This window comes from Nicotiana tabacum, chromosome 3 (assembly GCF_000715075.1).
Source record: "Nicotiana tabacum cultivar K326 chromosome 3, ASM71507v2, whole genome shotgun sequence".
NCBI classification, from domain to species: Eukaryota; Viridiplantae; Streptophyta; class Magnoliopsida; order Solanales; family Solanaceae; genus Nicotiana; species Nicotiana tabacum.
This window is the reverse complement of record NC_134082.1, coordinates 4,621,198-4,634,285: the sequence shown is the minus strand read 5'-3', so window position 1 is coordinate 4,634,285 and position 13,088 is coordinate 4,621,198. Positions and strand designations below refer to the sequence as shown.

The 13,088-nt window shown below is 37.2% G+C and overlaps 1 protein-coding gene across 2 annotated transcripts; it reads left to right on the top strand.

Annotated features, from left to right (window-relative positions):
- Positions 1 to 1,430: 1,430 nt before the first annotated feature.
- Positions 1,431 to 12,345, top strand: LOC142179369 (E3 ubiquitin protein ligase DRIP2-like). Of its 2 annotated transcripts, XM_075249098.1 has the most exons (8): positions 1,431 to 1,799; positions 1,908 to 2,049; positions 4,184 to 4,283; positions 4,958 to 5,282; positions 9,458 to 9,903; positions 10,011 to 10,061; positions 10,657 to 10,729; positions 11,664 to 12,345. In XM_075249098.1, the coding sequence occupies exons 2-8, from the start codon at positions 1,935 to 1,937 to the stop codon at positions 11,841 to 11,843; spliced, it is 1,290 nt and encodes a 429-aa protein (XP_075105199.1). In that variant the 5' UTR covers positions 1,431 to 1,799; positions 1,908 to 1,934; the 3' UTR covers positions 11,844 to 12,345. The 2 variants fall into 2 exon arrangements, with proteins under 2 accessions (XP_075105199.1, XP_075105200.1); XM_075249099.1 differs by having other exon boundaries at positions 1,518 to 2,049.
- Positions 12,346 to 13,088: the final 743 nt, after the last annotated feature.

Genomic DNA, 13,088 nt, shown 5'->3' with positions numbered 1-13,088 from the left:
AAAACATTAGGACAAGATTGCAGAAGTGCCAACAGTGCCTTGGCTATGGAAGAAATAATGGGATTTTGATACATAAATTATGGGTGTGGGAGGGAAACGTGGGTGAAGGTGTGAGAATTGGAGAGAGAAACGTGGGGGGAAGTGGTATTAGAAGGAATATACAGTACCATTAAATTAGGAGTGTAATTAATACCCTTAAAAACTACTAATGGTATATAATTGGTAATTAGGTACACTAAATGTAATTATATCAAACCTTAAACATTGAGGGTAATATAGTTTCTTATATGGCATAGGAATGTAAAAATTCCTAACCGATTTATGCTTGAAAACTATTATTTACGTTTTTGCCATATAAATAAGATTATTTGTTTTATAGGTAAATTCAAAATAGATTAAAAGAGGGAAAATACTCCCTCCGTTTATTTTATTTGCTCATTATACTAAAAATATATTTTTACTTTTATTTGTCAATTTTAGCAAATCAAGAGAAATCCATATATATATTTTCTCTTTTACCCTGATTAAATTACTCATTTTACAAAGCATTTTCCAAGAGTTCTCAAAATACTATCACTTTTATGGGTACTATGGTAAAATATGCATTTCATCTATTATTTCTTAAAGGGCATACAAAGTCCATTGTGGATAAATAAAAAGTGAACGGATGAAATATTATAATAATAAAAATTTAAAAAGGCAAAGGTTGATAAATTAAAGGGTAAAATAGATACTTGGCCATTAAAGGTTTGACAATTTTGTTGAGTGATCTTCTGAGCGCGTTATAGTCATAGTTAAGTGCTTTTTTTTCTGTTACAAGAAAAAAATAGCTTTACTAAGTAAATTCGGATAGTTAAATAATTATTTGATTAATTGACTCATCATAATGAGTTATGCTAAATTTTATAGGAAAAATTTCGCGACATAGCAAAAAAATATACTATATTTACCATTCGTAGCTATACTTTCAGAAAATTATCATTCGTATCTATATTTGCATTTTATAGCAAATTCACCTGCAGTCCAGAAATAAGAGATCAATTGTTTTAAACTGAAACAAGATAACAACAAGTTCTCGTAGCCCAGTTAGTTAGAGCAGTTGCAAGCGGAGGTCTTCACTTTGACTCTCGACGAGAGCATTTTATTTATTTGTATGTGTGGCCAATGGTGGTTAATTGAACACTATTTGCCTAAACATTATAATGTGTATAAGGTAATATATTACTTCTTTTTTTTAAAAAAAAAATAGACTTTGATCACCCTTGCATAGCCCACTAGCAAAAGGCGTTTAAATTTTAAACAATATTATTTTCACGCCATTGATACTGCTACAAGTGATATAAGGTAGTAACAATTGAACAGTAGCTACATAATAGTTATTAGGCAAATTATGATTACATATGATAATCAGGCTCTAAACTATATTTTATGAAAATTTCTCATTTTTGTAGGTTTTTTGTATCCAGGCAAGATCTTTGTACTTTGCCTGTGAATTTCCGACTCCCAAACCCAAAACCAAACACAAAACCCAACGCACATATATACCCACAGAAGAGGAGATCCCCCCCCCCAACCCAACAAATCCACCCTACCCCCGCTACCCATATCCATCGCCCACGCTCGTTCCTTTTCCCAAATCAAATCCACCCATTTACTCAAATCTCAAAATTTATCTCTGTTGTATCAATATTCTAGCGAATAGGACCAACTTTTATATGTTTGATAATTCTGGATTTGTTATTCATTTATTATGTAGATTAGCAAATCGGATTTGATAATGCAGATTAAGAGATGGGAATGTACGTAAAATTTTATGTGTCCCAATGTGTTAATTTCGAGCATGCACCGATTGAGCACGTGGGTTTGAGAGGTTCTTGTAATTGACAAAACTATACTTCAATTTGCAGAGCTGATAAGTAATTTAAAGAAGAGAAATGTCGAATCAAGCGGTGAAGGTGAGAAGAGATACAATTGTGGCATGCTTGACTTGCCCACTTTGTCACAGACTCTTCAGAGATGCTACTACTATTTCTGAATGTCTTCATACATGTGAGTTCCCTCTCTCTATCTGTATTCATCTATTATGGCCTGTTTGGATGGTCCTTACTAGTAAGTTATGCGTACACACTATGCCTTGTTGTTTTATCGTATTGTAAGTATCATATTGTGTTGTATTGTACTGTATTAATTAATGAATGCAGTGTTTGCATAGACCGTCGTGTGTTGTGGTTTAATAACATTTTTATGAGTATAAGGGCAGCCCGGTGCACGAAGCATCGCACATTCACACAGGATCCAGGTAAGGACCGCACCCCAACGGGTGTGATGCAGGCAGCCTACCTGATGTAGGTCACATGGAGACAATTTTACGTTGTTTCAAGGTCCCTTAAAGTTATTATGAGTAAATATGCAAAAACCACCAAATCCGTGAATTTGAGCTTTTTCATGGTTGTATAACAACGGAGTTACAATGGGTTTACAACACCATACAATATAATTTTAAGAACAATGGAAACAAACATGGTATCAATGAAAACAATACAATAATGAACCACGGGAAACAACCATCCAAACAGGAGGTTAGATTTGTTGGTCATTGTGCCACTCGAATTTTTTGTTGCTTTGAAGTTCTTTTTTACTATTGGAGTTATTTTTCACAATTTGGGTTTGCTGCATTTACATCAATTTCTATTATCTAAGCTTGTCGTTGAAGTTGAAATTGTATATCTTCCGGTTTATGTTGCCTAGATTGACGTCGGCATGGAGTTTAGGAATTTTTAAAACTTGTGGTCTTAAAGGATGTTGTTCGGCTAAATTAGCTAAAACAATACTCTTAATATGGTATGATAATGTTCAATTTGGGCTAAGCCTACGCACTTTTCCACAGTATGCCTCACACCATTAAGAGTATATCTATAACTTATATGTAGCTTCCATTTCTTTTCAACTACCAATGCGGGACTTTTGCTCACACCATCCCAACACATATCATGCATTTGTTTGCTTCTCATTAAGGGTAAAATGCAAATTTTAAAGTATATTTTTCTCAAATATAATTTTTTTTGACGGGCTAATAAGGAAATAATGTCATGTAAAAGGAAACATAGGGAGTATCTTCCTAACATTTGGGTGTTTCATATGTGCTTAGAAATTAAGAGGAGTCTAGTATTCTTTTGCTTTACATGAACTATGTACACCTCCATACTTCCTGGGTATTTGAATGATTCGGGAATTGAGGGTAGTTGGTATGGTCAATATATTTCCTTTATGAAATAATTGGGATTGGACTACCTGCTTGATCAATCATCAATCTCATTTCATAGAAACCACGTCATATATGGTGGTAGTGTAAAAATATTTTGATGTATAAGCCAATTATAGGTTATTGAGTTTAACTTTTCTACACCGAAGTGTAAAGAATATTTACATTATCAGATGACTCTAAAGCCAATTCGAGGTAACTTTCCGTAGCAAGTATGGATTTGTAACAGTCGATAAACAACATTTATATGTAAAAATCTTTTACTTTTCAGTGTATATAAGTTAAATCTTAAGTGATTATTTATGGTTCCAGTTAGTTGGTTACCCAAGAAAAGCTAAGTATGTATAGTGTAAAAGTTTCTTTACACCGTCAGTGTATATAACTTAAATAGTGGAGGTATGTGAAATTTTCTTTGGTTAATACTTTGCCACTGCAAGATGAATATTTAGTTCTGAGCAACTTGAATAATAATGTAGAATTGAGCTTCAACACAACTCTGTAAAAGGAAAGATCTAATTCTTATCCGATATCTCTATTATATTTCATTGTGTCCAATAATGTTATCTCAGTGACAAATCATCTCCAGCATTGGCCTCAACTATCAATATATGCTTGTCGCTCCAACAAAAAAAGAGCACACAAGCAATTGGAATTTCTTTTAAACTTTCCTGTTATTTATGCAATATTCTAAGGTTAATTTCTTTATCATCTTTTAAGAAGAAACATGCTTTGATTTTCCTAATCAGTATATGTTGTTTGATACATCTTGGTGGATGAATGGCTTGATTGATTCCTTACATTCTTCTCTTTCCTCTTAAAAATGGGAGTTTGCTTTCTGATTTCAGCAATGTTGAACCTGGTACTTGTTATTTTGAATGAATGATAATTGTTTTGACAATTTTCTTGTGGAACTCCACTTAGTTTGCAGGAATTGCATCTATAAGAAGCTCTCTGATGAAGAATTGGAATGCTGTCCAATATGCAACACCGACTTAGGATGTGCCCCATTAGAGAAATTGAGGTAACAATTTTCTTCTAGCTCCTTGCGCTTTTTTATTAGTTCTTAACATCAAATGTTTGCTTGACTACTCAATTTGACAATTATCTGACCTCTTCTGTTTTGCATTATATTTTCTTTTTGTCCACTATCTGGAACTACTAGTAAAAGATTTCTTCAAAATTAAGCAACTTTGTTCTGCAAGCCGATCAAATTTAACAAGAAAAAATATTTGATGTTCAGTTTTAGAGAGTGTGTTGTTCCCCTGTTTCCTCTGCAGCTTGCCGTCAGCAACCAACATAGAGGCTTCTTGCATGGGATATCTAAGCTGGAAGCTATTGCCATTTAGTTTGTATCTTTTTTCTTTTTGGTGAGAGTTAAAATGCATGGCTGTGCACGAGTCCTCTCCTTTCTTCTTAGTTTCTCAAATTATTTCTGATTAATTTGCCTATGCGTAATGCTCACTTGAGGTTCAAATTTCTTCAAGAGTTAAGACCTTTTGCATTTTCCCACCTCCACTGCTTTTATTCTGTATGTAATCTATCTTCAAAGAAACAGAGATGCTAGTCATCTTAAGCATTTCATGTTTTCTGGACATAGATGTGTTAGTATTGCGTAACAATACTGAGCTGAATCACGGTGTTCTACTGCTTGTTTTGTGCTTAAGTAGTGCTAATGTGCTATGAATAATTTTTCAGGCCAGATCATAACCTAGAAGATGTAAGAGCAAAGATATTCCCTTATAAGAGGCGAAAGGTGAAAGCGCCTGAAATTGTGCCTTTGGTTGCATTGCCAGTTAGGAGGAAAGAGAGATCACTTTCATCACTGGTGGTCAGCACTCCTAGAGTATCCACACAAACTGGAATGAGAGGAAAAAGATCAAAATCGTCAGCAAGAAAAGTATTACTGGGCTCCACCTTTCCTGTTGAAAGACCAATTAAAAATGAGGAAGATTCTGGGGAAGAACCGGATAGCTCTAGCTCACCTGAGACTTTGAAAAGGTTTGCTCAGAATAAAAGGCAGGTAAAGTCATGTTCTTCAAACCTTAAATAGGTAATTTTACAACAACAACGACCCAGTAAAATCTCACAAGTGGGGTCTGAGGAGGGTAGTGTGTACGCAGACTTTACCTCTACCCCGAGGGGCAGAGAGGCTATTTCTGATTGACCCTCGGCTCAAGAAGACGAAAAGAGACAATATATCAATACTATCAACAAAAAACCATAGAAATAATATCACAAGAATCGGTAAATAGATGGAAAACAAAAATAATAACCAGTAAATAAGGCCCGACCCTATGAAAACGGAAGAGTAGTGTGAACACAACATTGACCACTAGTAGTCTAAGACTAAATCCTATCAGTCTAGTCTCATATTGGTACGAGTTAGAAATATGCTCAATTACCTCCTAATCTATAACCTTAATGCTCGACCACCACAACTTCCTATCGAGGGCCATGTACTCGGAGATCTGAAGCCTCGCCATATCCCGCCTGATCATCTCTCCCCAATACTTCTTAGGCCGCCCTCTACCTTTCCTCGTAACCACCAACCCCAACCGCTCGCACCTCCTTACTGGGGTATCCAGGCTTTTCCTCTATATATGCCCGAACCATCTGAGCCTCGCTTCCCGCATCTTGTCATCCATAGGAGCCAAGCCCACCTTCTCCTGAATATCTTCATTCCTAATCTTATCCACCCTAGTGTGTCCGCACATCCACCTCAACATCCTCATTTCTGCTACTTCCATCTTCTGGATATGTGAGTTCTTAACTGGCCAACACTCGGCCCCATACAACATGGCCGGTGTAATCACCGCTCTATAAAACTTACCTTTGAGTGACGGTGGCACTTTCTTGTCACACATGACTGCAGATGCTAACCCCCATTTCATCCATCCTACTCTTATACGGTGTGTGACATCCTCGTCGATCTCCCCATCCAACCGACCCAAGGTACTTGAAACTGTCTCTCTTGGAAATGACCTGCGATCCAAGCCTCACGTCCATGCCCGCTTCCCTCGGCTCGACACTGAATTTGCACTCAAGATATTCCGTCTTCGTCGTGCTCAACTTGAAACCCTTAGACTCAAGGGCCTGTCTCCAAACCTCCAGCCTATCGTTAATGCCCCTTCGCGTCTCGTCAATCAGAACTATGTCATCAGCGAATAACATATACCATGGCACATCTCCTTGAATATGGTGTGTTAGAGCATCCATCGCCATGGCAAATAAGAACGGGTTGAGTGCAGATCCTTGGTGTAACCCCATAACAACCGGAAAATGTTCAGAGTCGCCTCCCACTGTCCTAACCCGAGTCTTAGCTCCATAATACATGTCCTTAATCGCCATAATGTAAGCAACTGACACACCTTTAGCCTCTAGGAATCTCCAAGGAACCTTGTCATACGCTTTCTCCAGATCAATAAACATCATGTGCAAATCCTTCTTCCTATCCCTATACTGTTTCACCAACCTCCTAATAAGGTGGATAGCTTCCATAGTGGAACGACCCGTCATGAACCCGAACTGGTTGTCAAATATAGACACTGTCCTCTTCACCCTCGCTTCTACCACCCTCTCCCAAGCTTTCACGGTATGACTCAGTAATTTGATACCCCTATAGTTGTTGCAACTGTGGATGTCACCTTTGTTCTTGTACAACGGAACCACCGTACTCCAACTCCACTCATCCGGCATCCTCTTCGTCCTGAAAATAACATTAAATAGCCAAGTCAACCACTCCAAACCTGCTCTACCCACACACCTCCAAAATTCTACCGAAGTCTCGTCAGGCCCGGTAGCTCTGCCCCTGCTCATCTTACGCATAGCCTCCACGACCTCCTCAACCTTGATGCACCTACAATACCCCCTTTTTCATTCAGAAGTTTATGAAAGTAAGTCTGTCATCTCCGCTTAATCTGTGCCTCTCCTATCAATACTCTACTGTCCTCGTCTTTGATGCACCTCACTTGGTTCAGATCCCGAGCCTTCTTCTCTCTCGCCTTGGCCAGTCGAAATAATTTCTTCTCCGCCTTTGGCCCCTAGTTCCTAGTACAGACGACCAAAAGCCGCAGTCTTAGCCTCTGTCACTGCCAGTTTTGCCTCCTCTCTACCTTGCATGCCTTCTTCGCTTCCACTTTACCTTGGACCACTTCATTCCACCACTAGTCGCCTTTGAGCCCGCCAGCATAACCCTTCGAGACTCCCAACACCTCTCTCGCTACCTCTCTTATATAATCCGCCGTCGTCGACCACATATTTCTCGCGTCCCCACTACTCCAGGCTCCCACGGCTGATAACCTCCCTTCCAACTCTTGAGCTTTATCCTTAGTCAAGGCTCCCCACATAATCCTCGATCGACCTCGTGCAGTCCTCTTCCTCCTCTTCATCATGATATCGACGTCCATCACCAAGAGCCTATGCTACGTCGCGAGGGTCTCACCCGGCCTCTATTGCACCTCCTAAGGAGAAGATAGTCAATCTGAGTTTTCGCCACCGTACTCTAAAGAGTAACCAAATGCTCCTCCTTCTTTGGAAAACTAGAGTTCGCAATCACCGGCTCAAATGTCGTAGCGAAATCCAACAACGAAGTACCTCATGTGTTCCTATCCCCAAAACCGAAGCCGCCATGCACCTTGCCATAGCCGCCTGCAGTCGACCCAATATGTCTATTGAAATCCACTCCTATAAATAACCTCTCAGCAGTCGGAATACTATGCACAATCTCGTCCAACTCCTCCCAGAAACGCCTCTAAACCTCCTCATCCAAGCCCACTTGCGGTGCATAAGCGCTAACGACATTTAGGATGCACCCTCCAACCACCAACTTAATAGACATTAACCTATCATTCACCCGCCTAACCTCTACCACAGACTCTCTAAATTCACTGTCCACCAAAATGCCCACTCTATTCTTACCCTTCAGGCAAAATAAATAGGTAATTTTAGAATACATAAAATAATGAAGGCTATTAAATAGGGAAATTACCAAAAAATCGTGATTCCTAACATTGCAGAATTAGGAGGAATATCCTATACTTTTAACTTAAACACATATTAAATCCAGATTACTCTAACATATAGCTGTATTAATTCTCTTGACTTTCAAAATCCCACCTCAAACTCAAAGTAGTGAGCAACTTGAGTTTGCAAATCAAAATAAAAAATTTAAGAGCCACGTGCCAGGAGAATTATTGTTAAGAAGCAATCATTTGCATGATATCGTTCAAATATTGTCGTGAATAGTGCACAATCACCAAAACGATAAGTAGTCTTAGAATCGTTTCCTCCGCAAACTTGCTGGTAATTGAACACTGGAAAGAAAGGGCTTCTTGCATCACATACAGAGAGGAATCTGTTCTCAACCACCGGAAAGAGGAATGGTCTAGCGAATCTCCAGGACATCATCAGTGTAGCTTGAATTGGGGGCTAAGGAGTAACGGAAAAAGTAGATGAAACATTAACCTGAAATTTTGAGTTTTAGAGGGATTCATTACCCAAACTCTGTTACTCCCTCCGTTCCAATTTATGTGAACCTGTTTGACTGGGCACGGAGTTTAAGAAAAAATGAAGACTTTTGGACTTTGTAGTCCTAAACAAGTCAAAAAGGGACCCAGAGTATTTGTGTGGTTATAAAAGCTTCTCATTAAGGGTAAAACTGTAAGTTTAAGACTTTAAGCTAAACTGTTACCAAATTTAGAAAGGGATCATTCTTTTTGGAACGGGCCAAAAAGGAAATAGGTTCACATAAACTGGAATAGAGGGAGTACCATAGAAAAAGAGAAGAGAAGAAGACTTTTCTGGAACAGTAACCAAAAATTCACTTTTCAATGGGAAGCTCCTTATTCATGATTTTAGGCTACTTAAAATAAGGTAAGTTCAGAATATATGAATTAAGAAAGTTCTTAGATAAGAAAAATTACCTGAACACACTGAGATTTCTAACCATGTCAGAATTAGGAAGCACACTCTATACTATTAATCTAATCACACATGGTCTATATGATAGAGCAAGAATCCTTGATGAGGAAGTCAATTCTTGAAGCTCAAGTGTCACATTTGAGCTATATGTGCATGATATGTGATTTGTGCATTTTCCGTTATCTCTTTTTCGTCATGATAAGTTTTTCTTTGGTCAATGGTATCCCTATTTTTCTGTGGATATTATTATATAGGTTATTCATATGATTTTTCCAGAATTATTCCAACACCGAGCATTCTAGCCATCCCACAATGGACAAAGAAACAGACAATGGCACGGAGCAATGGGAAGGCAAAGTTAATTTATGGAACCCTTTGAATTGTTTGGTGGAAGTAGCAAACAAGAACAAGTGTTCAACATTTACTTCTCAGGGTTCTATTGGCAAATCAGGAAGTCCGCATTGCCATGAAAATGAGGGTCAATTCCGGAAAACTAAAGTCAAAAACCATGGACAGAAATTGAAAGTCCAAGATGACAAGAACGAATATGGTCCTGCTCCTCCAGAATCTGAAAGACCTACGAAGTTGCGAAAAATTCGCCGAAAGACGTCAACTTTTGGAGAATTTAATATATCAGCACAAACTGTGCTGGATTCAATCAGTTTTAAATGTTCCAGGAGGACTAATCCAATTTGGTTCTCATTAGTGGCCTCTGAAGACCAGTAAGAATCTGCTTTTATCTTACCGTACTTCTCTGTTTATCTGTTTAGAGAGGAGAGATTGAACTATATAATATTTTTATTAATAACTCTCAAATTAACTGTTTCAGGGAGGGAGATACACCCTTGCCCCAGATTTCTGCAAGTTACTTGAGAATAAAGTAAGTTTCTTTGTGATTGCATTTGATACCGCAGTGAGAGCAATTTTCTTCGTCCTACCGTTTTGTCTAGGTTTAGTATTATATGCTCTAACAAGACATTTACCTTGCACAAAGAATATATATATGATGAAATTCTATACTTGAACCTGGTAACATTTTATGCCCTTCTTGGAGTAAGAAGTTGGAGGATTGATGTATCATTTCTTCTTCTCCAATTTCGCAAAGTAGCTATGGGGAAGTCATGCCAATCTCTCCTACTACAAAATAAAAAATAAAAATAAAAAACAAAAAACAAAAACAAAAACTAGAAGTGGAAGATAATGGTAACTACTTTGTGTCTATCCAAGAGTAGTATTTGAGTTGATCTTCATAGTTGGTTATGCTTTAAGTCTGAGTACGTTCAGATTTATAATTTATTTAAAAGAGAAAAAACAACCTGATTGCATTAACTGTGCTGTGAGGACAAAGTTAGAGCTTGATTTAAGTTGACTTAAGTTTGAGCATTTGATAAAGCAGCTCTACATGCACCTTTTTTGCCTTTTACTGAAAGGTAAAAGCTCATGGTTGTGTTCACATCTTTTACATTCTATTATAGGGATGGCAATATTCCAGTTTCATTTATCCAAAAATACTTGACGAGGAAGTTGGATCTTTCTAGCGAAGATGAGGTAATTATTTTTTTTATTTTTTTTTGGAAATTTAGCAATCAATAAATTTCATTAGCATTTATGTATAGTCCTATTCTGGTTTGAAGTTTGAAAAAATAATGTAGGACCATGATTCCCTGTAATTCCTTATTCTGTTGGGTGTAATGTTGGCCTGTCAGTTTCAGAACTTGGAGTTCAAGAAAATTGGTTGAGTATGAAAATCTATGGATAATGCAAAGGGACAGAAACTTTTTAGTCAGCCCCAACTTCAAAATGAACCAGTGCACCTTGCTGTGGCTAGTTGAAAAGTGGTAGTTCCGAGCAGTTTGTAGTGATATATATGAACATATGGAGTTGGACTATGTCTAGTTGTTAATAAAATAAGTCCTGAGGAAATGGCCTAGTGGTTGAATCATAGGAGCAACAACCTGTGTGATATCAATTTCAAACTCCGGCTACGGCTCTTTGTGCGAGTCTAAACCCTGCTGTGTAGCCTTACCTATGCAACCTGTGCTTGCAATTGGATAGGCTGTCTTTCTGTTCAGTGGATTAGTCGAGGTGCACACAAGTTGGCGCGGACACCAGCAATATCAAAAAAATTAAGTCGGACTAAATTTATTGTGATTTTGACTTGATGAATAGCAAAATGAGCAGGCAAATTTTTGAGATTTAGTGTTTGGTTGTATGATGAGTTTTAGCATCTTTATTAACTACTCTCTTTTTACGCTTACTTTTGCGCTGGCTGTGAATCAAATAAATGGATGTGTTATTCTTAATCAGACTTGTCTGGGAGGTCTGTGGGTGAAAGTGTAGCTGATCAATAAAAACAAGAGGGAGGGAGGGAGGGAGGGGGAGAGAGAGTGTTCTTTTCACAGTAAATCACTAAATCTCAATGTCGAAAACATACTCAATTGATGATTTTTATGTTGTGCTAACTATTTTGTTTCTCTTGTAGGTTGAGATTAGATACATGGGGCAGTTGGTAGTTCCCACTCTCCAACTGAGTAATTTGGTTGATATGTGGCTACAAACTACTGTTTCAGAAATAGCTCCAGCAATAGTTGGTTCATCAGCTAAGGATTTTGTGATGGTGTTGGCGTATGCTCGCAAGGTTCCAAGCCTTATGTCTTCTTGAGTTATTCTTTATGCCTTCACACACTCGATAATCTATGTAACGCCTGGGCTTAAGTTGAAGTAGCAGCACGAAACTGCTTATTTAGCGAGTCTTGTATTAGGAATGTAGTGAGACATTAGACTTATATACTATTTACATCGGCTGGTGCTGCAAATTGTTACAAATCAGGAAGCAAATGAACAACGAGACGATGAAGGAGATGAGCTTTGACAAAGTGCAGTGAAAATTCAAGCTAAGCACTCACTTCTGGTGCTCGCGGAGATGCAATGTTTTCAAGTTGAAATGGTGTTTCTCCATTTTGTTGTATGTTTGCACACTACCTTGTAATCTTAATTTAAACAGATTTATGTATCTCACCTCCTTGTGAACAGAGGCAGATTCAGGGCAGGTTTTGTGTCAGCTGATCCCATCATATTCGGCTCAAACTACGTATACATATGCCAAAAAAAATATGAAATGTATATATATGTGTTAGTGCATGATACATTAATATTTTTGATCATATTGTTCCATTTAAATTCATCTCAGACAAAAAAAATAGAAATAAATACTAAAACTTTGCATAACGATGGATTCAAAGCCCAGACAACATGATATATAACAAGACTATTGTGTGATTTGACTACTCCCTAGTACCAATTCAAGTTGATGATCAAAGGCTATTTTGCTTTTTCACAATTAACCAATTATATTAGAAGAAAAGCTAATATAAAAAACCAATAATATAAGAATTATGTATTTGCACTAGAATAAAGGGAGAATGACACAGTTACCCATAAAATCAAAACTATTTATCATTGTCTACCCATTTATTTTCCTACCTATCAAACTAATTACATTTCCTACCCATAGTAGTTTTTGGAGGGAATTTTCTCTTTTTTCTCCACTTCTTTTTTATTTCTATGCTTCTTTTTTTCTCGTTTTCTTCTTCTTTTTTTCCTTTTCTAATTTCATTTTACTTCTTTTTTTATATTCCTTTTCTCTTCATAATCTAATTTCATTTACTGTTTTTATTTTTTTATTGTTTCTTTTTTATACAATAAGAAAAAATAACTGATATAGTAAATATTTGTTCACCTTTTTTTAAAGATAACTAGTATAATATACCTTTTTTTTTTAAATTCAATTATTAAACTGAAATAATATCAGGTGTCACTTGATCTAATTCACTGAATATCACATTGACTGCTGCTAATACAACCAAAAAAGAATATCACATTGACTGCTGCTATTAAAAGAAAATCA